Source organism: Vanellus vanellus (genome assembly GCF_965231255.1).
Source record: "Vanellus vanellus genome assembly, chromosome: 10".
Taxonomy (NCBI): domain Eukaryota; kingdom Metazoa; phylum Chordata; class Aves; order Charadriiformes; family Charadriidae; genus Vanellus; species Vanellus vanellus.
In genome coordinates, this window is record NC_138915.1 from 13,371,793 (window position 1) to 13,399,339 (window position 27,547).

A 27,547-nucleotide genomic window follows, 5' to 3' on the forward strand; every position below is an offset into this window, starting at 1 on the left:
CAACGCATCCCCTGCTGCAGGGCATGGTCCCACGATGTCAGAGCTCAGCTGGGCTTCCGTGAGATTCTTGTTTGCATTATATGATAAAAAGGAATCTTCTCAGTAGATCATTTACCTGTTGCATTTGGCATTGTGATGCTAAAACACCGTGAAGACACAGAAATAGTGTTTCATTACTGCTGAGTAAATTCCTCCCTGGCATTCCCTAGTTATGTATTCCAGCAACAGCCAATAGGCTGTGGCAAAACATGATTAGCTGAGTCTGCAGAGCACAGTTTGGAGAGGCAGAATGCGAAGAATTAATTGAGAGAAAGTCTGCAGGGGCTGTGGAAGGGAAGGAGAGTCCCAGAGGAGCCGTAGTCAGAAATATGAATTGCAGTTTTTCTGCAGGGCTTCCAAGTAGACTTCTCTTAACAAATGATTTTCATTTATCTCATGCCTCCGTGAGACCTGCATGATGACCTGCTCCATTGTCTGCTGGCGAGATGCAGTGAGCTACCAGATGCAAGTACCCAAAACTTCTAACAAGCCATGTGCAGAGAAAGCCAACATTCCCCTTCAAAACACAAAGTAAAGGCTCCTAGAAAGTGACAGTGACACCAGTGAACAGCTTGGGAAAGCCAAATTCCTCACTGACCATCATGGCTTGGTGTTTGACCTACTCCTGCTGAGCCTTCTAGGTCTGGCAGGGAGAATCCTAATTCCTTACGCTTATTAGGATTAGATTGCTGCTACTTAAGTAAAATCATGTTTTGAGAGAGAAGAACAGCTAGTCAGAGCACACCATCAGTTTACAAATATATGTTTTGTTTCTAGTTATCAAGGAACCGAATAAAATTTAGCATCATATTAATTAAAATATTGAGGAGCATGCTCTAGAAAAACGGCACCAAGGGAAACCCCAGCACTGATTCCCCATGTCATGATGGGTGGCAATATCTTGACAAAGATCACTCGTGAAGCAAAAACGTAGCTTAGATAAGGTGTAAACTTTACGACACATCCCACAGTCTTACAGACTACTGTTTTATCTCCTTCCTACATATATTTTGTATCTTCACTAATATCTAAATAAAAATCAAGGCAGGCAGAGATGTCTCATGGGCAAGTGCAAGGTATTTGCTGGCAAGCGTGTGGTATTAGGTACACTTGTATATTGGTGAGGAGGTAGCTCAGATGCAGGAAGATCGGTTTAGGAGACAAAGACCCCCATGCCAAATGAACCTGGATAGTATTAATTTGTTGTGTACGGTGAAGTGTGTCTCATTTCTAGCATGCTTAAGAAAACAGAGGAACCAGCAATGCCCTCTTGGTTTCTGCAGCATTCCCCCCATTCGCGTTCCCAGCACGGACACAGCTCCCCACTGACCCTCTGACCGGTGCTGGAGGTGGCAGCTCTCGTCTGGGTACGCATGCTGGGACTGGCCTGATGCCAGGGGAGACAGGGACAGGGCTGAAGTCTCAGCTGAGGTCGCAGCCGCCTGCCAGAGCGGGTCCCCACTGCTGCCCAGGGAGCTGGGCTCAGCCCCGCTCCTGCCAGGGCTTGCTGTGTCCCCACCGGTCCTCATCAGCCCTGTCTTCTTCCCAAGTGTCTGGTGCTGGGGCTGTTCCCCAGGTGTGCTCAGCGCTTACAGCTCCAGCCCCAGATGATGAGTGCTGCACTTTGTGAAAAATGTCCCAGAAAAGCCCTCAAGGCTGGTAACTTCAAAGCTGGAATCACGCGGAGGAAATACTCTCCATTCTCTGAGCACCGTCAAATAAAAGCCCTGACTGTCTCATCCAGGCAGTTTTCTTTTGATGCAGGTTTTGCTTCGTAAGTATATAAACATCATATCCATTACTTTACTCAAGCAGCCAGAAGGGAAAAGCAGGCTGCAGTTCACTCCAGATGTTCAGCCAGAGAGAGTAATGTTTAAAGTCATGACTAGCCCTCCAAGTAACACTTAGGGAAAGTCATCCAAAGGCATCGGTGATAGATGACTCTGGTCCACGGCACAACTCTGCCAGGCAGACCCAGCCCCGACCAGGAGGAGCCACCATTCCCTGGCACAACCTGGTCCACAAAAGCTCTTCCAAGGCTCCTTGCTCCTGACTGTCTACGCCCCGAGCCAACATCTGCCAGTCTGGAAGCATTAACCTCCTCTCTGTGTGTCCAAAGTTTGGGGCAGGTCACCTCCATCTGGTGCTACGCGTTCCAGTCCTGGGTAACCCCTGTCCAGACCTTCCCAATATGTTACCAAGACATTTTGGTTTGTGCTGATATTCCTCACTTACACTCCCAGACATGTTTTTCATTGCTGTCAAGGCATTTAGCACGGACATCAGCACACCTCCAGAGTCCTGTGTTTCAGCTCAGAGGAGTTGGCTACACAGAAAACAGAAAAATCATTATTGTCTGAGACGCTAATTGATAACAGACTGACCAAGGTGGAGACTAGAAATTCAGGGCTGGTTTTTGTCTTCCCTTGGCCTGCTTTTTCTATAGCAAAAAGGCACTAAAACAAATAAAAAGTCCTAAACCAAATGTTTACCAAAGCTACTTTCTGTGATTTTTTTTTTTCCTCACATGTGTAGGGACCTTTTCAATGACTTTTACTGCTTTACCTTCCATCAATTCTAGCTGCTCAGCACTCGCTCCAGAAGCGTACTGCCCAACACATGTCAAGGCACAGCCACGGATCATGGAATAAAAAGGCATCCTTTGTTTGCAGGGCTTGTTGTTTTGCTTCAGGTTGACTCACAGCGAATGTTCCAATATGACTCAGAAAGAGACGATACTTAATTGTGGAGACATTCTGTACTAGCATCTGAGGTTCAGCAACTTAAGATGCTGTTGCTGATAATAATAGCTTTGCACTGATAGCCACTTCTGTTCAAGACTCTGAAGGCTTTTTGAGCATTATCCTGTTAAGTTGGCTGAAGAGGTTTAGAAGTCTGCCAGGTGCAGAACCCTCTGCCCAGCTTGGGAGAAATTTGGATGTAACCCAGGGCTACTTTGCTTCAGATTGTCTATAATTAAAAATCCATAATACCTTCTGGAGTTAAGATTTATGTGCAAATCGGATACACCCTGGTGGCCAGCCACATAAAACCTTTTTTGGCCAGTGTTAGAGGTGCTGTTGTTTTGAGTGTATGAAACGAGACATCCTGTTCCCAGCCAGATTATTATTTGTGATTTTTCGTGCTGCTCAATTCTGGGAATTCTTAGGAAAACGCAGACAATAAGAACACCATTCATTTCAAAAGGATCAGGATTAGAGCTAAAGGCAGGACTAACAGTTTTCACCTCTAAACTATTTTTGTGACGTTAGGTGCATCTCTCTATTTTGGCTAAGTCTTTGGTCAGCACCTTTTGAGCTGCTGGGAAACCATTTAAACTAGGCTTGTGCTTCCAAACACTGTCTTCAACTCAGCTGAGCTCAAGGAAAGCAATACAGGACAGCAAGTATGTAAATCGCCTTCCCTCAGGTCATCCTCCTTCTTCTATTCACCATCTCCTTGGCGCCAGGGACAGTGGAGCACCGAAGCAGCACCTCCCGGAAGCCCAGGGGCCCGGCTCTGCAGAAGCATCCTGGCAGAGCCCGGCAAGGCGGACCCACGGCCAGTCGGATGAGCAGCTCCGAGGCTGAGAGCAGAGTACTGTGCTTCTCAAAACCCACCTTTTTGTTGCTAGGGCTGCCAGTTATGCTATCGTTAATGTAGTCACAGCTGTTCTTGGTTTAAAACATTAAGCAGAGTTCCAGGTGCTCGTTTTATGCAGATTAACAATTAACTGGCAATTTTATAAGAGAAGCCTTGCCTCTTCCAAGCAGTTCCTCAACTGCTCAGGCTGCAGGAAAGGCTCTTTCAGGGTAAAAAAATCACATGGTTCCTGTTTGTTTGAAAGCAAATCCCTCTCTCTTCCATGAGCTTGATGAGACCTGAAGCCTGGGAGTTCTCTGGAAGATTGCGGCTTGTGGCTTTGGCCAGTTTTGCTGTTGTTCTTCCTTTATTCCCCTCATGCACGAACTCCAAAGTCACCACAGACCCGCTGTTTTGCGCCTCATACAGTTGTAATGAGTCAAACCAAATAACTGAAAACTGAATGAGGAGAAACATCTCCAACTTAGGTTATTCGACTCCCAGCTATTGCCCGCCCACTGGTTCAAGACAGCTGCAATTGCTGTATCATCTATTGATGAACAAAGGAAATATAAACCATCAAAGAAACTGTCTGCATTTGTTTAATGCCTGAGTCTGTCCAACATGAAGAGAAGTTTCTAAATTTAAGTAACCAGCAGCAGGAAAGAAGAAGTGTAGGAAGTTGTAGTCTGTGTTGGAAGCCTCCCACAAAGGAACCCTCCCATAGATTTCTGTATTTCTTTTTGGATTCTGATGTTAGGAAAGAGTCTCAAGCTTTCTTTCTTTCTCTTCTGGAGTTCCCTCCTTTCAAGCACTTCTTCCAAGCTGAAAGCCTCATAAATTCCTAGGAGCAATTGTAGTCTCTGTAGGAAATTAGTTATGGTGATGACTGCAGCCCCGGTGGCATCATTTCTGTTTGAAATGCACCAGTATTAAAGAACGAATGACACTCTTAAAAAATGTTTTCTGGAGGCCCACGAGGTCTTGTCAGACTGCATGATAAAGCAAAACCTTTAGGGCAGTTTGACTCAGTCCCTTTTTTCTTTCCCTAACATGTGCTTCACTGCACCAATGGACTCCTGTTTCCAGTGACTCAATCCTTAGTCTTTCAAAACAGCGCAATAAAGAAAAAGAACAGCTTTATCTATTTTTCAGAACATTTTTGCCTTTATCATTACATTACTTACTTCCAGGACAGTGAATAGTTCAGAGCTTGCTAATGGGTCTTGCTGAGCTCTCTCCCTTCTGATTCATAGGGAACAAAATAGGAAAATGTTCTTCTAGTCTTCTACTCCCTTACTTATTTTAGCTGAACAAGATACAAGGGAGCCTCTCTCATTTTTTTTTCTTCCTTTTTTTTTTTTTTTTTATTGCACTCACTCTTGTAGATCACATTGCAGAGAAATAGATAAGCACAGATGCTTACCTGTTTCTTTTTCACTCACTTCCAGGTGACTCTTCTTGAATACTTGTATGCTGGGGAGAAAAACAAGACTGAATAATTTCTACTCTGCTGATCACTAGTCATTTACAATATTGCCAAGAACTTAAAAATACCAGTTACTTAGAATTAAAGAGTTTCCAGAAAGGTTTTAAAGGGGAAAGTGATTTACTGGGGAAAAGTTTGAGACGGGTGGAGTGATGGTGGAGGGACTGCAGAAGTGCCCGGTGCTATCACTGACCCAAGGCTCAGAAACCAAAGGCAGAGCAGTGCTGGATGCAGGTGTGATGCTTGGGAGCAGCAGCACAGTAACAGGGCACTGATTTTTGTGGTCAGGCTTCCCTTCTGCAAGAGGCCGGGTCAGGTAAGCCCCATTCCTGGAAAGCATTTTGGTGCCTACAGCCCCCTGAATGCCCTGGGGGAGAGGGCTGGTGTCTGTGCTGGCATCTCCCGCGCACAGCCCCGCCTGGGTCTGCAGGCAGCACATCCCAACCGCTCAGGGAATCCGTGCTGTTAAACCCAGCACCACCGTGTTGGGAAAAATGAACTCACCTGTCAGCAAAGAGATGAGCGCAACAGGTAGAATTTGCTTTCACAAAGGTGTTCTGTATTTTAAAGCCGTTGGCAACACATCAGCCCATTATCTGGAAGAAAACATCCACGTAGCTCTTTGGAAAAGCGACAGTTTCCCAAGCGTGCAGTGGGCTGGCAGAAATACTCCGTGGGGTAAAGCTGCGGGAAGGCTTCCACCGACGTGGAACCGGCACAACGGAGAGCTAGACCAGGCCAAGCTGTTCACACTATTCTCTTGAAAATACTCTTACGCAGTAATTTTTACAAACACTCCCTGTGTTCACCCTTGTAATCATGCCTGCGCCAAGTCACCGCGTCGAATTACTGGTGGTACTTTGAAAGCAGAGCTGTTCCTCCATTTGGGCTAGCAGGGATGCACGTGTCTGTGGTGTCGATGCTCCAGCCCTGCTTCTCCGGCAGCAGCCCTGCCTGCCGCCGAACAGCCGCCATTCGGTTTGCCTGTAGGGCCTCACATCCGCGGGAAAGGTGTGCTGGTGGGAGAGAGCCACCGGCTGCACAGACCGGGGCACGGCTGCTCCGCAGGGCCAAAGGTGGAGGAGCTGCCATGGGCGGCACTTCTAGATCCTGCTCGGTGTCCTGCTATGGCATTCATGCTCTCGCCCAGGGGTAGGAAAAGCAGATTCCAGGCTGGTTGTGGATGTCTGTCTGCCTGTGAAGTTCCTGCTACAGCAGGAGTCACTGCTGACCCAGCGCTTCTTCTTGAGTTCCCCAATTCAGGGCAATACCAAAGCACCTTTGGTGGGAAAGACAGGACTGCTATAGTCAGAAATTCAGGCTCCACCTTAGAGTAAGCAGTGATAAACAAAAAGAGGCTAATTTATCGCAGTGTACTTAATAAGGTATCACTTAGCATTTAATTAAGATTATTGAAAACAATAACGAAATCATCACGGCCCAGCTAATTGGAATGGACACTGCTAATGAGCTGTGAGTCACCTCCCTGCCGCTGCTCCCCAGGTGACAGAGCTGCTGTTGGGGTCTGGGACCCCCCCCCCTCTCAGAACGGGAGGGACGATGCCGGCAGCGTGGGGTTTGGTTTGTCCCGCCTGCGTGAGGGTGAGGACGAGGGAGTGAGGAGAGCTGCTGGAATAACTTGCTCATTAAAGAGCAGGGACTGCAGCTGAGAAGATGTCTGTCTGAAGAGAAGCTCCTGCAGGTCACATACATGAAACCAATTTGGTCAGGGGACTCCCAGGTGAAAGACTTCACTGCTTTCTGCATGCTGTGGAAATATTTCTAAGGACTACCTTAGCTCAGTCGCTACACTTGAAAATCCGCTTTATCAGCTTCAAGCTAACTCCAGCTTTGGCCTTCTCTTTCCCCCGCAGGTGGGGTGGCGGGGCGGCCACCAGGGTTGTCCCAGGACAGGGGACAGTGCCACAGGCCCGTGTCCTGGTGCCACGCTCCTGACCTCCATGGCAGGAGACAGACCCAGAAAAGAAACCTGAGACTGAAAAGGAAAAAATACACTTTGCAGGGGTTTTGTGGTTTTTCCAACATCTTTTGATCTTCAGGACTAGCTAAATCAAACATCTTTTCCTGGAAACGCGCTCTGCTTCTTTTTTCCCCAATTTTCTTTCAAATCCATGTTTCACCTGGAGTCCCCTAAGACAAATGCTTGCTGCCACCTGTGCTTTGCTACACAGCACAAGGAGTCCGCAGTGGCTCCCGGGCAGGGCTATCGCTCCGGGGAAGCCCAGATGGTTTGGGATGGGAACTGCCCAGTGGGAGCTGTGGGTTGAGCCCGGGGCTGCAGGGCAGGGGCGCTGCCAGCTCCTGTCCCCTGAGATGTATGGGAAATACATCCTCCCCGCTCTCACCCAGGGACAACTGCTCTGAAAACACCTCCTGCCATACTACCGAAAGCCAAAAACAAGTAAATGCATTTTAGGCTCTGCATTTTAGCTTTTCCTAACTCTCTCAGTTTCTCTGACTGATGCCACCCACCTGGCTTTCCCCCCAGAATGAGGAAAAAGAGGCAGGAGGCTCCCGGAGGCAAAAAAGAGGGAAGCTAGGATACTGTAGAGAGAAGGCAGCAGCTGTGTAATTTTCATAACAAAGAAATTTTGGGAGATTTCAGCTCATTCTTGCGCCACAGTAACATCTTTTTCTGTGCAGCTGTGGTTGGGCTGCGCTCCGAAATGCATCGGTGTGAGAAACAGGTTGTTAAAACCATAAACCTTTGATCAGATGCCAAAGTGAAGCTGTGAAACTTATTTTGAATCCTGCAACTGATTTACACCTCCACAAAGACATGCCTAGGCACAGGGTGGAAGGTGGTAAAATTTAGCTGGGAGATGGTCAACGACCCCTTAAACCCAGCTGCCCCCCCCGCCCGGCAGCCCCCGTGCTCCCCACTGCAGGGGCAAGCAGAAGGGCACTTATGAAAACATCCTGCCAAATTTTTGTCCAGCTAACAGGCCCTTTTTTGGTCCTCAGTTATTGAGCACCCAAGTGAAAAACACTGAGTTAAAGCTTGTGGCTTGCCCAGGAGCCGTTTGGCTCGTGGAGAGCCGGAGGCTGCTCTCGGGAAAGGGCTTTTCCCCTGCCGACGGTGCCCTCGTCTCCGTATGTCAGTTTGCCCAAGAGCGAGGTTTGCCTTCCAGAGTGTGTGGCCTCTCCATCCCTGAATTTTTGGATGTTGAAAAGAGATCTGGCCTTCACAGATCATTCAGGAATGTGAGCGCAGCATCTAGCCTTTAAAGGAAAGAGTAGATGTAGATATTTTTTTTTTTTTTGGAAAGCCAGGAATTTTAGTGAGTGCAGCTGGGGATGTGGCAGTAATGTTAAGGAGAGAAAATAAAGCATCGGCTAGCTCTGCTTTTCTTGGAGCAGAGTTGAATGCAGTTGAAAAGAGAGAAGGGACTGAATGCAAGAAATGTTTTTCATCATACAAATGCAAACTAACCCAAGCTAGAAAAGTCATCTGTGTTTCAAAAACTTAGCCCCTGAAGCACTGAGATATTGGAAGAAATGTAAAAAAAAAAAAAACCAAACCAAAACCCACCAAAACAACCCCAGAAAAACCTATCCCAGAGTGAGTAAGACCCTTTGAAAGAGACTGTGAATATTATAAGGGCAAAAGAATCCAGTGGGAGATGCCTGGGCTAGAAGAGATGCAAAAGGATGCTGTAGAGTAGATGAGTGCTGGTCAGGTGAAGGTAAGAAATGCTGTCTCAAGGTGAGCTTCTTCCAAAGCTAACTTCCACGTACCTGAGACAAGGCTGTTTTCCGCTTCGCACTGTTGTTCCACCGGGACTTTCCTTCCTGAAAGATGTGGTCCCTGCACAGGGCTGTGTCCTCCGAAGTCATTTGCCTCCTCCAGCTCCGCAGCAAGACCCTCGTGAGCTGGCAGCAGCCAGTAGTCTGGCTTGAGAGGCTGAAGTTGAAAATTTTGGTTGTGTAGAGAAATACTGGCTTCCTTAGGAAAAGAGGATTTTTTTTTTTTAAATTTCTTTTTCAATTCAATGGAGTAAAAATTATTGTACATAGCTAAAATTTCACATTGGCATTGATTACATTTATGTCCTGGCTTTCATTCAGATTTTCAGTGAAAAAACAGCATTTTCGGAACACGAATATGACCTGCAGAACACCACCTATTCTCCGGACACCTTCTGAAAAGGAAAGCTGTTGCTCAAGGGTGGGATTTGCAACTGTGTATTTCAAGGCTCATGTTATCCCTGCCTCCAGGGAGTCTTCAGAAGCATTTCAAGGCTTCTTATTTCACTTTTCCTTTCAAATAATATTTTATCTTCTGCATCACTTATTAAAGGAACAGGGCACTCAGTTCCCATTTACACATTTGTAGCTGCCACTAAAATCTGATTAATGTTGGGGGTTTTTTTGTTCTTTTTCAGCAACTACAGGGCAGTTTTTAGCCGAGTGCATCTTCCCATCCTCCCAGAGGAGTTTTCTTCAAACTAAGTTAAAAAAAGGCATGACAGAAGCTTCCACAGCAACGCAACGAATTCTGCCAATGGGACTTGACTAGAGAACAGCCTGTCCGGCTTTTTCTCCTGGTATTGAATCCTCTACAAAGGAATAAAGTCACATTACCTGAACCTGGCAGTGCTCATTTCCACCTCTGATGAACTATGATCAGCAGCTGCCACAGATGATTACCTCCTCCGTATGTCTTGTCTTCACTATCAATCAAGTCTTCCCTGTCAAGAGCAAATCTTCAGGAAGAGGATATGTCAAATTTCATGTCCTGGACTGATAGTGTGTCCCTTGGTTACTTTGCCTTGTTTTTACTTTACAGCCATTTGATAGTCACAGGAAATAGGAAATCACATGAAATTTTAGAATATAATTTCGTACTTTCTCACTGCTTAGAATTATGTGCCTATAATTCACTGGAGCATTTTGCTGTGGATGACCTGTATGTACTACAGCTGATCTCTGCAGTGTGTCTGGCACACTGAATTAGAAATAATTGCAGATACATTAGAGAAGTCACGGAAAACCCGTCAGGTACATTTGTACCGAGCTTTATATAGGCATCTGGCCAGAGCTGACTCTCACTCTCGATCTGGGAAGTTCTCCCTCTCCTGGCAAGGGACACGCATCTAACCAGGACTGCTCTCTAGGAAAGGAGCAAAAGGGGGTCCCTGGAGCTCAGTTCCCTCCCAGAAATGCTGCTACATATCTAATGCAAAAGTGTTTATTTGGCAATGAACTGTGATAACATCCCCTTCTCCAAAGACTCTGGAATAAGTGAGCTGGTACGAGCGAACGTGAACTCCTCTGAGAAGAAATCCAATGGAGAGACTTCTTCTTTCACATATACTCCTGCTGAGAGGAGGAAGGCTGCAAGCGACCGAGATGAGCGGTGGCTGAGGGGTTCAGCCTCCCTCGGCCCCTCTGAGGATGGAGAGTGGCTGTGGCCCAGCTCCGATGGCCCACGGGGAACCCGCTCGCAGAGAGGGTCTGGGTGGCAAAGTGCCACGCTCCACTTAAATGACAGTGAGTTGGGCTGAATTAAATTGCTGTTGCAAAAAGAAAGTAGCAAACATACTCAAGTGTCTCTTAGCGCAAAATATGAGAAAGATTTGCACTGGTTCCAGGCTGCGGAACTGCATATTTTAGGCGTTTCAGGATAAACACGCAGGGTGCTGTGCATGGCTCCTTTTAGTTGTGTTTGCAAATCCGGTCCGTGATAATAGAGCATTCGGATCACAACTTCATGTAGTTCCTCACCACTCACTGTGGATATTTTTACAGGATGCTTATATGTCAGTCCTCACTGCGGGAAGGCTGATCCTGCGTATCCAAAGTAACAATTTTCAGCTCCTAACTCAAGCATCAGCGTCCTGGGTAGTCCCACACAGGTCCTCTGATCATCTGTCCCTCTCCTCTGTCTGCAAAATGGCAATTATATTTCACTACCTCCCAGGAAAGCTGTGAGAATAAAAGCTCAAGTACCATCTCAGGGAGACTTAATTAAGTACCTTGGCAGATAGACAGTCCATACCCAGCACCTTTCTTTCATGTTTTTCCCCACACAGAGGAATTTTTTTCCTCTGTGAAAAAAAGACACTAAAACTGTACAGCGTCTGTTTACCTCAGGGCACTCCATTCCACTGAAAAGAAATCACAGCACTTCAAGGAGGACCTGAAAGTAATTAGTGAGGTTTACTTTGGAATGACTAAACAAACTGCGTTCCACCCACTGAGCATCATCTGAGCGTCTTCTCATTACACGATTCATCTACCTCTTTGTTTACTGATGCTGCTTCTCCGCAGAAGTAGGCAGGTATAACCCGCCGTTCCCGAAGCCCCGCCGGGAGCAGAAGGGCTGCAGGTGCGGGAGCAGCGGCAGCATCGCTGCGGTGCCGGCGGAGGGAGCGGGGGCGGCCGCCTGCCCCCAGCCCACCCCAAGCGCCAAGCGACCCTCCTGGGCGGAAGGCACCGCTGCGGTCCCAGCAGCGCTGGCAGCCTGCAGCACATCTCCGATTCAGAAGGGAAAATGATGATGTCTCCAAGCGACACACAGGATTTGTAGGTTGACGTTGGCCCTGGGGCGCGGTTAGGAGCATCCGGAGCTTTATGTGTTGTAATTCGCAGAACCACGGAGGCAAAACCTGGTGGGAGAGCAGATGTAAATGAATAAGAAAGGAGCGCTTCGTCGCTTCTGGGAGCTCAGCCTGAGTGCGCTCAGGGTGCGAGCGAGGACGTAACGCCTGGCTCCGCTCGGCTCATTGTTCGCAGAAGCAGAATCCTGTTTCAGTTCAATATAATTGGCTGGAATAGGTTTGCCTTTCCTTCAGAGTTTGGTCTGTATAATGTGTTCTCTTAATAGTGGACTCTTCCCTATATAAAGCCACCTACAAGCCCGGCAATAGAAGGAACCGGCAATTTCACATGCATTTAAAGGTAGCGTGAAGAAATCCATCCGTCTCCCCATCAGCCCTATTAGCTGGGAAGAAAGTTGTGCAGCAGATTTGAAGTGACTTGGCACGAGCTCTTGGATAAGGGTGTTCTGCAATAAGTCCCCGCCTTGGAGGGTCTTTTCCCCAAGTGGTCTGCTGAGTCTCCCAGAGGGGGTAAGCGGGCATAAGGATTTCAGGAAAGGAGTTTGTGCGCTCACATGCTGAGCTAGGATTTGGCTTCTCTTGTTCAAGAATCCCATAGCAGGAAGAACAGGTTACTGGGAGAGATACAAGGCTTTACCTCCTGCTGTCTCCCTCAAAAGTGGGGACCCACACGGCTCAACTGTCTTAAATAATTTTCCTCGATTTTGCAGACATCCAAACTTTGAGTCGTTTGCCAATATCGATGGACTGTCCCCACACATGAACTTCTCGTGTCACACCTGGGTCGCGCTGGAGGCAGCAGAGGGACCCCGAGCGCAGGAGCATGAAAGGGGAAGCGGGAGGACAGAACCGTAGCCATTTATTTCAGTGTATTTAAGGGAGAATTAGTAAAAACAATGATTAAAACACAGCTTTCACTCTGAGAGCGGGGGCTGAAAGAACCTGAAACAAAGAAGAAATCCTGTAAGGAGTTGCCTACCAAAAGCCACTATTCTTTACTGCAGATTGCTGAGATCGGAAAACAAAGTTGTTCACACTGCGACACCTTTTTGATCCTGAGCAGGTCCTTGGCAGTGCTGGGGGTAACACAGGTGGTGGGTTACCACAGGCAACAGCAGCCCTGAAGCTCAACGCTCCCCGTCTCCTCCGTGGGTAGTGCCCTTTCCCTTCTTGAGAGCACCTCTCCACCAGATTTTCTGACATTGCTTTTTAGGCTGCCCTTCTCCGGAGCAGCAGTCCTCTGCCTGGAGAGGACGCGGCTCTGTGGGTCAGAGCCCACCCGCTCCACGGCCCCCAGCTCCAGACTGCCTCTCTGTAGTCCTGAAAGCCGGAGACATTGCCAGCAGCTCCCTTGGCCGATGCTAAACGATTGAAGAGCTTTAGTTCAGCATCCACATCATTAAACATGGCGTTAATTGGATGCTGAGAGGGATCGGCAGACATCGGGTAGGATGTGTAATCCTTTGCAGGTCACACCTGCAGGGATCTTGCCTGGGTCTGAACTGAATCACTTTGACAAGAGATATGGGGTGCTGCACTCAGCAGAAGGGGCTCCCAGTTTTGCGCTGCGCTGAATCATTTAAGTGTTCACGATGCGAAGATCAAACTGTGGACTTACTCGACTCCCTAAATAAACCTTATCTGCACCAAACACACCCATCAATTTTATTACCGTCAAGCAGATAGGGAAGGAATTAGTTGCCAGGGAATACTTCTAATTTAAATGTTAACGGCTGATATTATTTCAGAGTGGCAAATTTTATCATTTTGCCGAAAAGTCTGCTCTCAGTAAATTAAAATTTTGTAAAAGCTGGATTATATCTGCAACGACTCTCACATATCGAGAGGGCGATACAAGAGGAAGCCTCTGGTGACTAATGGCAGTGGGGACGAAGGAACACACAGATAAAACTCGTGTTGCCGAGTGCTGCGAGCTGAGCAGGTCTTTTCCTCCCCAGCAGTCAAACCATGGTGCGCCTGCACAGAAAAGCATTCCCCAAAGCACTCGGTGTCCTCACGCCCCCGAACACCCTCACGGTGTAAAAGGGCTCTGAACGCCTTTTAAAGTGAATGCAGCTCAGGGCGATGCTTCCGCCCGCGGTGGCAGTTGCAGCGGTGCCAGCGGGGCCGGCTGGGCGAGCGGCAGGCAAGGCATGGCGCTGGCCCTCGGCAGGCTGCGGTCCCTCCCGGCCCTCCTCGCGCCGGGCACTTCTTATCAAGTCCATGAAATGTCCTGCAAGATTTCTGTGCCTGTTCATCCCACATTTTCTAAGTCACAAAAGCAGTACTCGTCATTGCAAACGAAGAGGAATACAGTGTCCTCAGTGCATTTGAGCAAACACAAAAAAAGGGGGAAGTTCCCAGATCATGGTTTTGAAGGGCTGTCCAAACTCTGATTTATAACACTTTTTGAGTGAAAGAAAAAAATCTAGTGGCTGATATACAGCTGTCATTGCTTCTGTTATTTCTCAAACCTGTATTTAAAACAGAAAAGTGTAAACTATTAGCTTCTCTAGGGAACAGGAATCTTTCAAAAAGTGGCCTGATGCGACAGGCACATTGAATGAATTTTTCCTCGTTTAGACTTGGGAAATTTAGCTGTTGAATTTTCTCCCTCTGGACAAGGCTCAAGCACTGAAACTTCCCATCTACTCCAGCTGCTTTCAACTCTGAATGGCAAAGCAGAGGCATTTTCCTTTTCAAGCCAGAAATCTCATTATTGCACCAGTAGACCTTGGTTTAGGTTTTGCCGTGATCTGTGTGCTCCCTCCTTCCTGCGGCGCAGTCCTCTGCGGACCCCAGCCTGGGAGGAGAGAGGATGCTCTTGGAGGCACGGCCGGTTTCCCTGTGGGTTGCTCTCTGGATTTCCTTTGTGTTTTCTGAAGCAGAAATGGCTCAAAAGTGGGAGCAGGTTTGGAGCAGCGCTTTTTCTCGAGCAGCTCTCGCAACCTTTTCCTGCCAGCACGGGGCGCCTGTGCTCGGCGCCAGCAGTGGAGCTCGGAGAAGGATGGACAGAGACACAGACGAGAAGCCAAAAAATGCATCTTTGGAGCGTGATGGGAACTTTTGCATTAGGGAAATGTTTAATGTAATGGCCTTGTATTCTCAGTATTTTTCTTGTGCCCTCTTATGAGGTCTTTACATACCTCATAAATATGAAATACAATAATATCCAGGGACCTGTAGGGACAATTTTATCCAGCTTTGCAAGCTCAATACTCCAGTAATGAAAGCATTTTCTTTACATCTTCATGGGAGCAGACAGGGACAAGCATTTTAATATGTGTGCCTACTAAGACGGTGGTAACAGCCCGGTGAGAAAGACTCCACTATTATTATGATCTGGCTCATCGTTAAGTACTGTCCAGTAATGAAGATGAATCATGTCTTTAGAAGCCATTTCTTTAAAATTAGCTTAAATTAAGGTGCAAGAGTGAGCAGCCTTGACCATGGCCACTTTAACGTACTGTACAATGAAACTGACTGCTGAATTGTCTGCCTTATCTTTGTCAGAAGGGAAAAAGTCCCTGCAGGCAAGTACTGGGATGGTACCGTGAACCCACCGAGTCCAGTGACTCGGCCCTAACAGCCAACTTGGCCACGCTGAGCAAAGGCAATGCAGTCCCTGCTTTTGTCGGAAAGACCACGCTGGCCCATGTTACGGGTTGTGAGAGACTTCACTGAGCGAGAGAGGTGAAGAGCAAGTGAAACACCATCTAAAAATAAACCATAGCAATGACCCGTGAAAATGCTCATAATCTGGTGTTTTAATGTTCCCAAGTGGGATGAAATCCCTAAGAGCTTACAGATCCAGACCCACCAACTCTCCTAAAAGACCGGTTAGCTGCACTGGTGAGGTGCAAGTTTATATTTAAAAAATGCACACATCGATGCCCAGGTAGATTACAAAGTCAGGGCCAGGAATTGAGTCAGATTCCGAATGCTGAGTCATGTGACTAGCATCTGGTGATAGTGTTGGAAAATTTTAACTGAGAAGTTCAGACCTTTTCTTATTTTACCTGTCAAACTGCTATCAAATGTATGTATTTTAGGGGTTTTTTTTAAGTGTGTGCTTTGATTCTTTGGTATTTAGATTTGCTAGGCTACTGACCAAACAACGATCTGAACTTTTATGGTACAGCTCTGATTTCTTTCATAGAATCACAGAATAGTTAGAGTTGGAAGGGACCTTAAAGATCATCCAGTTCCAACCCCCTGCCATGGGCAGGGACACCTCCCACCAGCCCAGGTTGCTCAAAGCCCCGTCCAGCCTGGCCTTGGACACCTCTGGAGCATCCACAGCTTCTCTGGGCAACCTGTGCCAGTGTCTCACCACCCACACAGTAAGAGGCCCTTTGGCCCTTATCAACACTTAGTCTACATTAGATCTAGTCAGAAAATAGGTCTTCAACTCAATTGAAACTTCAGCAATTTGACATTTCTTTTTGACACAAAAAAGCAGCAAGAATGGAAATGCTAAATAATGTGACAAAAATTAAAAGTTCCAAAAATTTCTGACTCAAGGACTGTCAAAGTGAGAAAGCCAAAAGTCTTCCATGGAAAAAAAGGTTGACTGCGCAGTACAAATGAACGTGTTTAAGAAAGTACATTTCTCCTGTGCTTTCTCTCTTTGACTTCTAGGAGCCAGCACAAACGTGAAGTTATGATTCCCGATGAACAATGAAGTCTGCTAGAAGCAGCTCAGAATATTTGTAAGTGGATAATAACTGCAGCAAAACAGCATGTGATTGCTTAAGTGTTTGAACCTTTGACAGAATAAATCAGTTCTGCAAAGAATACCGTAGTATAAGAAGAGCGTTCCTTTGGCACACGGGGCGTTTCACAACTGTGGGGTTTATGCGTGTGCATCTAAATGCTGCTCTGCCAAGTCATCCTTCCAACGCATGGCAAAGAAATGAAAGGGAACGTAGGGAAATGCGTACATAACCACCCAGCGAAGGAGCTCCAGGATGAAGCCCTGCCTGTTTCCACAGCCTCTGCAATGCCACTGTGGAGATGCCGGTGGGTGCTCGCCCACCCCGGAGCCGGTCAGCGCGGGGTCCCAACCACGCCGGGGCTGCAGCAAGTGTGGCCGGGCACCCGCCACGTGTGTCACACAGGGCACGTGTGTGCATAGATATACATATATACACACGGTGACGTTCACCACCAAGCCACCGGCAGCAAGTTCTGACAGCCGGCTTTCTCCAGAAGACGCATGTAGGAAAAAGGTTGCCATTTCTCCTTTGGTAGCAGGAGCCCTGCATCTGATCTCGTGCGTGCCACAGCCCTCCACTGTTACGGCTATAAGTGATGTATTTGTGGTTTACCATCCTCCAAATAAAATCCTGACTGAGTTGATTGGTATCCTTACACAACAAAAACGATGAAGAAAAAGATGAAACGACCCGCCTTCTGGTTCATGCCCTGACCCCGCTGTGCACCCGGCTCAGCCCCTGGGCAGGGCACGGGTATGGGTCAGCTGTGGGCCAGGAGAAAATAGGGGTCTGGGGATGCTGAAGAAGGGCAGAGAAGCTCGGTGACATCTCTGAAGACACATACGACAAAAACACTTATGGCAAAAGACATTCTGTGTTGTCAAACGAATGCTGGGATGCCAAGTCTGTCAAAACCATGAAGAAGTTTACTTTTGTCTTCATCCCATATGCAAACCTGCCTGTCCCTCGTGCAGCCCCTCCTGGCCGCCCAGCAGCCCGGTGCGGCCAGACACCCCCACCCCGGGGCAGGGGGCCACCGTGGGAAGGGAGCACTGAAAGGGTCTTCCCGTCTGAGTTCCTGAGCTTGGAGCCTGAGCTGCTCCGCAAATGACTGTCTGTAAAGGAAGGGAAGGAGAAGAATAGGGATTTCCACTCATGTTGCTGCTCTCTGCTCCTGCTCTCCCCCACTCCTGGCTCCGTGCACAGAGGGCTGAGCTGTGGCAGGAGTCTCCCTGGACACCCAGCAGCACCCTGAAACTTCTGTTCTCATCTTCAGGTCGCGCTTCACTTTTTACGCTGTCCTCCGTGGCATAGGAGAGCGAGAAGGGGACAGTGCCACACACAAAGCCGGGAGCTCTCTGGAGGCAGAAATCCTTCGATGTTTTCTCTCTGCTAAAACTCTGGAACGGAGAGAAAGGCAGATGCTGCAAATCCATAAAGATGCTTCACCCCACAAGCTGCTGTGCTGGGTACCCAGAAAGGAGGAGGAGGAGAGAGGAGACAGGGAAGATCAGGGCACATCCACTCTCTGTGTTTTGCTGCTCTGCTGGATCTGCACATGTCAGACTCTCCCATCGTTTATGTGTGGGGTTGCAATACACCTCGGGAGAAAACTAGGAAGAGATACACTATTGGCTATTTCATATGTGGTGTGTCATCTGGCAGGCTGTATATATCACAGGGAAAGCAGGGACCACTCAGCCTCTGAGCAAAGCTGCTTCAGTGCATAACTCAGAGATACTTTGAGGACGGAAAGAAAAGGGAAAGGCAGCCCTTGCTTTACCGATTCTGACAAGCTCTGAAAACTCTTGGGAAACGGAGACCTGACAGATGAAGGACTACGTGGAAAACCAATAAAGCAGATTTCCAAGGAGAAGTGGTGGAGAGAAGCAGAGCAGTGCCCCAAAGGAAATATTCACTAGGATTTCTTCCTAGGTGCAGAGAGAAAGTGTTTGGGGATCTCTGATATTTCAGCATCCGAATCAGCTGTCAGCTTCTGTACGTAGGACACATGGGACTGAAAAAGGAAGAACAGCTGGAGAGTCCCTGGAGCAAAGCTCATGTATAATCAGCTCAGGAAGAAGGACCCATTTGTCAACTCTTTCATGTAGTTTACAGCCACGGGGCAGATTTTTAAAATGCAAGCCTGTGCATTCCCGCCTGCAACCACGGACTTTAGCACCTGAGCTGCTAGGAAGGCGGGCAGAGAGGAGCGCGCAGCCTGCCCGGGGACGCAGGCAGGGTTAGAGTCATGAGTAGGCACACGTGGTTCCCTTTGCAGTACATCTCCAAGCCCTTCTGGAGAGCAGAGAATCACAACACGACCAACTTCTTCTCTGCCCTCTACGGCTTCCCTAACCAATCCTTCTTCCACAGTGATTTGGACCTGGAGGACCTGGGAGACTTTGACAGCGGGACCAAGTATGAGGGCGAGTCCCAGAGCCGGACGGTGAAGGCGCTGCTGATAGTAGCCTACTCTGTGATCATCTGCATCTCGCTTTTCGGCAACATCCTGGTGTGCCACGTGGTGATCAAGAACAAAAGGATGCACTCTGCCACCAGCCTCTTCATCGTCAACCTGGCCGTTGCCGATGTGATGATCACCATTTTGAACACCCCCTTCACGCTGGTGAGCATCTGGCTTGTCTGTGTTTTGCTGCTGTCTGTGTGTGCCTGTCAGCTCTGTACACATCTGTTGAATGGGCCAGTAACAGGTTAATACGCAGAGTTTCTTCCCCCCCCCCCCCTTTTGCCTCCTGGACAAGCTGCAGTCCTGCCCCCCCCCCCCCCCCCTTATTTTCAGTTACTAAATAATATAAGACATAAAAAAATATATTAAAAGAATGAGGTGGGAAGACTTGAAGGGATTCATTTCTTGCCCCACTATCACAATCTATAAACAAGATGTAAGTAGGACTCTCTGTATAGCTGAATTTCACACAGTCCTCTGGTTCGAGAGCATCCCAAATATCCCTGTTTCAGCCCTTGCCCAGAGCTGTCCACGGTGTTTTCTTCTGCCTTCCAAAGGCAGTTCCTGAATTATCAGTTTGAACGCACCTTTTCTTAAATTGATCCTGTTTCTTTGGTGGGATTTCTCTGCCTTGTTCTTATGGGATTCGCATCCCGGAATCCATTCAGGGAAAGGACAGTGCCCTCTTGTGTATTTGCACAACATTCACACACGAGGCACAAGTAATTAGGCAACTGTAATGTCTCTTAGGGAAGAGCTTTACATCAACTTCAAAGAAACAGCACATTGCTACACATTCAGTGACAGTCATTACTACTCGAGTTGTCTCTATAGGGAAATTAATTAGATCAACTGCAAACAGATTAGCTAGTCTTGACTAATTTTCTGTGTGGACAGATGTTATGTAGTAAATGTGCTTTATTTCAAATTAGCCTAATCTGCTTCCAGAATGAGTTGCATTAATTTTGAATAAATATTGCGCAGTCAGGAAGAAGAGGGGAGTGAGACAAACCCCATTATTTGGAATAATCTCCTCTGCAGAAAAGCCACAATAAGTAAAACCTCTTGGGAACTCGTAAGAACTGCCACGCTGCCCTCGCCGCTGCAGTCTCAGGGGGGCTTTAAATGCCCCATGCCTCCCTCCCCTCCCAGGAGCGGTTGGATTTCGTGCCCTGGTGGAGACAGCTCCCGTACCTGCAGAGGTCGGATCAATGAGGAAAGTTGTGAAGTGTGAGTTGCTTTTTCAACGGGAGGGTAAAATTTTCCTCTCTTTTTGTGTAACTTAATTGACACCTCCGAAATTGCTGTTGATGTATCTTACACAACGTGACGAGGGGAGAGTCGGGCTTAGAAATCAGCGTGTGAGCGAGACCCGGCCACCCAGCTCCGCGTCCTGCTTCTGTGCGTGGGTGGCAGCTGCAGACCCCGGAGGAGGAGTACAGACACGGGGCAGGTAGGCAGGGATGCTCCACAGGCAGGCGGTCCCTAGCCCAGAGCTGTTACCTCCCTATTTCAATGCTCCCAATGATTTTTTCTTCTATGAATTTGTCTCACTAAGTTTCGAACCCATGCAACTTTCAGCATCCACAAATTCAAATGCTTTAACGATGACAGCCGTGCAACTGTTTTTAAGGAGGCAAGCTACCATTTTTCCCTACAGTGGTGAGCAAAGATTTCTTTACATTTTCCAGAAGGGCCATGTTACATGCACACCTGCACGTGCAAACACACATACACAGAGCACTACTGAGGGGCATTTGTCTGTTCGGTGTGATAAATCTCACCTCTGTTTCAAAGCCTCTCGCGTAGTCTCTGTTTCCCCAGAAAAACTGAGTATAATGCCTCTACAAAGCATGAGGAAACTATATTGAAGCGTTTCTTCCTGACTATACTCCAGGGGAGACTTTTTGCTGCTCTTCAGATAATGCACACTGTTTTGATCCAATTTTGTGTGTTCTTCAGGTGCGGTTTGTAAGCAGTACCTGGGTTTTTGGAAAGCTGATGTGTCACATAAGCCGGTTTGTTCAGTACTGCTCCGTTCATGTGTCCGTGCTGACCCTCGCTGCCATCGCTCTGGATCGGCATCAGGTATGCGATATACATCACCCCTGTTTTTGCTAGAAAATAAGGTGCTAAATATGTAGTTTTTCCCCCTTCAAATCCCAGTAGCTGGGAACCTGCATTGTCTTTGGAGTCAAGGAATGGAGGGGCGGACTCTAGCTTTCATGGTGGTGGACAAAAAACGCACGTTTTTTTACAGTGAGGGTGATCACACACAGGAATAAGTTGCCCAAAGAGGCTGTGGAGTCTCTGTCCTTGGAGATACCCAAAACCCAACCAGAAAGAGCCCTGGGCAGCCTGCTCCAGCTGGCCCCGCTTTGCACAGGGAGCTGGGCTAGATGATCTCCAGGGCTCCCTGCCCTCCTCAGTCGCTCTGGGGAGTACAGCCTTGAAAGCACGGCGGGAATATATTCTTGAAGTTCAAACACCAGCAAAGCCAATACATTATCTCAGCATTTATTTATGAAGAGTCTTACAGTTTTTAGGCTTGCCCCATTATTTTGGGATGCCTAAGACTGGAAGTAGTGAGAACTGTGTCACCACATTCAGTTCAAGGTGAGAAATTCTCCTCTCCTCCCCTCCCGATACTTTTTTTGGCGAATCCCAACCAGGAAAACCTTACAGGTCAAGCAATGAGTGCAAACCGAAGGGTTTCCTTGAAGTATAACGCAGTTTGTAAGTTTTGCTTAAGCCGATAAATGCTGTGGACTGGGAGAGCAGATGCTGCACGGTGTGCTCTCAGGCAGGCTGTGTATTTTTCTTGCAGTGCTGGAGTCACGGAAACAGTTGTTGCTGAAAAGCAATTTCACATGATAAATGACACGGCTCGATGAAGTTCAAAACGATAGTGGATTCCACTCTGATTATCTGGCACGTGCTCCATCTGGTGTCAGAAAATTACAGTGATGCCAGTGTATAGATCATCTATTTCTGTCTTTTTTACCACAAAAAGTTTGGTGATCTGCCCATTCTATGTGCAACATTCCAGTTCCTGAAAGCAAAGCGTTTGGATAACGATTCATTTTCATCAGTAGGTTCTGGGTTAATTGCAAAGCATGGCTGGGTATCAAGAAGTGTTTGCTTAACTAAGGGCAAACACAGTACCTGCCTTCAAATTCAGTGGAATAGGTTCCTCAGAACTGAAATTAGCTAGTAAGGCCCAAGGAGATAAAAATAGAAGTAAGGAGATGTCACCGAGCAAAGAGAAACCAACACTTGCCTCTAAAAATATTGCAAGTCCTGAGAGGTACCGGAGCAGACAGATGCTCCAGGGGAGTTGCAGAAGCTCGATTCAGTAGGTATTTATAATGAGACTAGAAAAGACATGCATAAAATACCGAAGGCTTCATCAGCCAAGAGATCATTTGGATGACATGATAGTTCTATTTTTAACTATTGTTTCATTGCCGAATATAATCATCCATAGCGCACGTAGCTCAACAGATATCTAACCCTCACGGTCTCTGAAGCCAAGCCGATGGGTGACACTGAGCGTGTTTCTCCGCTCAGGGCACAGGGCCAGCAGTAACACTTAATACTTGCACGACTCTGCATTTTCCACCCCTTATACTCTCTGATGTTCTGTAAAATGAGTCTTTCCTCTCTGCCTTTTAACACTGGAGGGGGGCAGAGCTGCCTGCAGCGCTTCGAACCGCAACGTGAAGCTGAAAGAGTGACCAAGACATTGTCAGATGAAGTACCCGTCGTCAGCAGAAAGCCCACCTGGACTCCACCATGCTGGAGCCAGTACTGCACGGGGTAAATGGTGAACATAAAAGAGACCAGCCTTCAAGTTTGTTAGTGCTATGTTGGCCAAGGATTACATTCAGCCATGGTTCTCAAGCACCTTGTCACTGCGTCTTGCGAGTCCACCAAATGCCAAATGTTGGGAGCCCCGTGGCTGCCCATCTGTATTGGAGTCCTTGTCTGTAGTAATGAGGAGACCTCTTGCACTCCTTATAGTACCAGCCAGAACAGCCTCTTGGCTTTCAACTTGTGCCACACGTAACATCCATGCTGAGCATTCCTTGCTGTCCTGGAAAGCGCACACGCTGTTTGCTTCTTTCTCCGTGATCAGCATGAAATGCTCGCTCCTGGACACGGATAAAACAAAGATGCCTTCTTTGTTTCTAAAGCTTGCAGCTTGTTTTTGTCGATTGAAGCCATTGTAAATCCTCAGGATTGGTTGTTCTCTGCAGGTTATCATGCACCCTCTCAAGCCGCGCATGTCCATGGTGAAAGGAGGGATTTGCATCATTATCATCTGGGTTATGGCCAGCTGCTTCTCGCTGCCTCATGCCATTTATCAGACTTTGACAAGATTTTATATCGGGTAAGACATTTACATAGTGCTTTTTTTTATATGATCCTAAGGCACGCATCTTTCCATCTGTATTATTAAAAAAGAAAATATGGTGAAACAGAGAAGTCTTCCTTCTCTTTGACCAGGTGGTGTGTTTCTCACAAAAGCACAGTGAAAATCAATGGAATTGCTTTCAGGCTTGTTTGTCAGTTGATTTTGGCTCAGAGATTCAGCCCTGCAATTTGAGGCAGGCACAGAGGAGAGGTGCTCTTCGTCATTAGAGGGCACAGATGTCAATACGGATTATTTTTTTCTTTTCCTGGGGATGTGTTTAAAATATATTCGTTGGGGCCAAAGGTCAAACTTAGAGCAAAATTTTCCATTGAAAGCGGCACTTCCCCATGTTACTGAATGAGTTCTGCTATCTGCACCTTCACTGAAACTCGTAAGAATGTCTGAGATGTTTGTCTTCCAGGTGTTGTGTGCATCCGGTAGTGGAATTGACAGTTCTTTCTCTCTCTGATCTTCAGGAACAGAACAATACGAATGGTCTGTCTCCCCAGCTTCCCTCCTCCTGCTGATCTTTTCTGGAAGTATTTGGACTTGACTACTTTTGTTCTCTTGTATGTCCTGCCCTTGCTTGTCATCTCCATCACATATACCATGGTGGCCAAGAAGCTCTGGCTCAGAAATGCCATTGGGGACCTCACCATGGAGCAATACTATGCCCATCAACGGAAGAAGAAGATGACGCTGAAGATGCTGATGGTGGTGGTGATTGTGTTTGCAGTATGCTGGTTCCCCCTGAACTGCTACGTGGTGTTGATCTCCTGTAGGGCCATCCACAGTAGCAACGCTCTGTACTTTGCTTTTCACTGGTTTGCCATGAGCAGCACTTGCTACAACCCCTTCATTTACTGTTGGCTGAATGAGAGCTTCAGATCTGAGTTGAAGTCCGTGCTGTGCGTGTGCCGGCGAAGGAGTGAGGCCCAGAGTCATGCTCTGCAGTCCATCTCCCCCGCTTTCAGGCACGCCTGGGTTGAGAACTGCCATTATAAAAGAGGCAGCGCCTGCCAGAAGGCCAGGGCGTCCTCCCAGAGGAACTCTGCAAAGACAGACATATCCAGTGTTCAGCCGATTGTGGCAGAAAGCTAAACCCTTCAGCCGATGGCCAGGCAGCACCGTGTGGTAATTGCAGAATTGTGGGAAAAACGGTGTTGGAAAGGACTGCCGGAGACCATCCAATCCAACCTTCCACCCAAAGCAAGCTAACTTCAATGCTCGTTTGGGTTGTTGAGGACCTTGTCCAGTCAAGTTTTCAAAAGTCTCCAGGGCCGGACTGCCCACATGTGGGCTCCAGAACGAGGGGTGTCGAGTGGCTTTTTCATCAGAACAGTCAGCAAAAATTGAGAGGACTATTTAACAGCGCACAAAATCTTTCACAGCCTAAGCAAATAAGGGGAAAATTAGTAAAAATTACTGAAAGGAAAATTGGTTCTGTTTTACCTCAAACCAGGACACCTACACTGATTACACACACGCCAACAGATGCACACTGTTTTAAAGTAGATGGCTGTTTATGCATATAGAAGCACTGTATTGATTCCTTCTTTGTATTTGTTTGTAATTTATTCAAGGTGAATAACATTTATAGCCATTCTCAACTTTACACACAGCTTAGAAGCAGGACAACAACAGCTCACTCCGGTTTTGCAGGTGTTCTTTCAGTGGCTTGCTTTGTTCTGTAAGGATTACTAGTAGTCGCCTTAAAACACGGCTTTTACTGCAATCTGTGGTCAAGAAAGAAAGTATGCAGGTGAGCTTATTCTCAAACACTAGCTAGCCGAGGAACTAACCCTTTCTTAAAACATATACCACCTGTCATTACGCTGAGGACTGAACTAATGCCCGCTCAGCAAACACCACCACCCACCCAATAAATAGAAATGGTTCCAGAGGAATTTTTTATTTTTGCACTTTCTACCCTATTTCTTTTTTGATGTATTTCTATTGTCTACATAGGAGATACTAAACTGGAAGTCAGATGTCAACAGTCAAAATAATTTTTTGATTTTGTACCAGTGGAGACACCAGTTTGAGTCTAATAGCGTGACAGTTATATCCACTGGTCCCAGCAAGTTAAGCTGGTTGACTGCAGGGCAGCTCCGCTGGCTGGATGGCAGCGGCCTGTCGGGTACCTTCAGAGCAGCCTTCAGGGCCTGTGGACTTCAGAGACCAATCTCCCTACCTAACCTTCCAAACCGGGGGCGGTCAGTTGGCAGGCCAGGGATGGGAACTGGGCTGTGACCAGTTTCTCTAGCACTGGGAGCGCGGGCTCGCTGTAGGCGAGCAAATGAGAGGTGTCGCTCCGTGCTTGAGGGACAGTGGGTTGCAGACTCACATGAGGGCTGTAAGGCCCCCACAAACATGCTGCATAAATACAGCTCTTTACTGGTTCTGTGAAAAACCTGGTGGTTAAGAATAAAAACAGTATGTAAGCACTCAGAGGTGGTACAGTCTGAACTGCCTTGCCAGGATGTGTATAGGGGCAAGAGGGGTGCTGGCCAGTAAATACCTGTTCTGTTGAGATATATATATATGTAAGGCTTTGTGATAGTCTCTAGACTTTCCCTCAAGAATGCCTCACATCATTACATTTCCTAAGAAAACTGTAAATTGCCACGTTCTAACATTGCTAATCGACATTGCTTCAGAGCGAAGTCTAAATTATTTCCAGTTTCAATAATATTTTATCTTTTACCAGCCCTCAAGAACTGTGTCCTTCGTGGTGTGTCAGTCTGTCTGTCCGTCTGCCTGTCTGCCCTGGAGTCACCCCGCCGGGCAGCACCCATCACTGCTTGGCAGCTGCTGAACAGGGCACCCTGCTTTGCACGAGGTGCAACCTGCACGCTAACTCTAAGCATTAGGAACAGCTCCGCAGTTTATAAAACCGAAAGGCAGGAGACAGGAAAAGTTGGCACTAGATAAAAGAGTTCATTTGTAAACCTTTATACACTCCCCCGCTCAATAAAACTGAGCATCTGATAATGTGCCGCAGCAATTGCCTCAAACACGGATACTTGCATTCCTGCTGCTCTGGGTGGTGGTCCAGCGCTTTCAGCAGCGTTTATCCCGTCGTGAGCCCTGGCTCCAATATGTAATGAAATAGCTGAGATTCCTCGGCACGTGGGCAAGCGGGCGTGCTGGACAGCCGGTGCAGGCAGCTGCTGGTCTGACTGGTCACAGTGGGAGCCAGCCCCAGCATTTCAGAGCTGGATTTGGATCAGCAGTGAGAAATACCAAGCGGGAGCACGTGGCCGGCCTCAAACTAATGGCTGTGAAAATTCACCAAAGCCGCATTTTTCTCTTCTTCAGGGAGAATAACCACTTTCCTTATTTGCGTCCATTCAGTGCTGGCTTGGCCTGCGCTTGGCCTTCGTGATTGCGAAGGATTTAGCCTCAAAAGACAGCGCAAGGAAAACGAGTCTCATCCTTCCTATGCAAAATAATACCAATTATGCTTTTACAGCTTGGCATTTCCACAGAGTACTGGCAGTTTGCTACAGTTGCAAATCTGAGTGAAAGACTATTTAAATTCGGAAATCAAGATGCTTTGATAGTACAAAAATGTTACCGTGCGACCTGAGAATGTATTTGCATCTAAAAAACAAACAGTGCAGCTGAGGGAAGAGAAGCGTAACACAAATCTTGCTTCTTCCTAAGATAATTGCGGGAAGGGGAGAGGACAGAAGTGTACCAGACAAGGAACAGAGACCTCATGTGGCTTGAGACACTGGGAAACACACCGGCATTTCCGAGGCGTGTGCTGCAGGTAAGTGCTCCCCTCTTGCAAAGGGTGACCACTTGTCCCTACACCTGCAGGAATTACTCTGCAGACGGATGCGCTTCAGGGAGGAAACTGAACTAGAAAAAACCCTTCAGAGTACAAGCACCCAAGGCTCAGATGTCTTTGCTGATACACTGACAAGAAATGTGTTTAACAGACTTTCTCCTGTGGCCTTTATCATGCGAGCCTTCGTTTTGTTTACACTAATAAAGAAGAGTAAGTGGAGATCTGAATGGAGCTGGCACGGTGGAGGCAGACACCTGAGTCTTTCATTTTATGTTACAAATAAGTAACAACAAACCTGGTATTACTACTAAGTTGGGTTTTTTACTGTCTGGAAAACTTGGAATTCATACCACTGCAAACGGCATTTCCATAATGTAACTGTCTGGAGGGTCTCTATAAACAAGATGTCTCTTGTTAAAAAACAAATAAACCACAAACCCAAATACAAC

The 27,547-nt window shown here is 47.4% G+C and overlaps 1 protein-coding gene across 1 annotated transcript; it reads left to right on the forward strand.

Annotated features, from left to right (window-relative positions):
- Positions 1–18,663: 18,663 nt before the first annotated feature.
- On the forward strand, positions 18,664–24,400 carry LOC309675934 (G-protein coupled receptor 83-like; the record flags this gene model as incomplete). The annotated part of the gene is made up of 4 exons (XM_082488361.1): positions 18,664–19,041; positions 20,845–20,970; positions 23,142–23,275; positions 23,776–24,400. The coding sequence occupies 4 exons, from the start codon at positions 18,664–18,666 to the stop codon at positions 24,398–24,400; spliced, it is 1,263 nt and encodes a 420-aa protein (XP_082344487.1).
- Between the last annotated feature and the right edge of the window lie 3,147 nt (positions 24,401–27,547).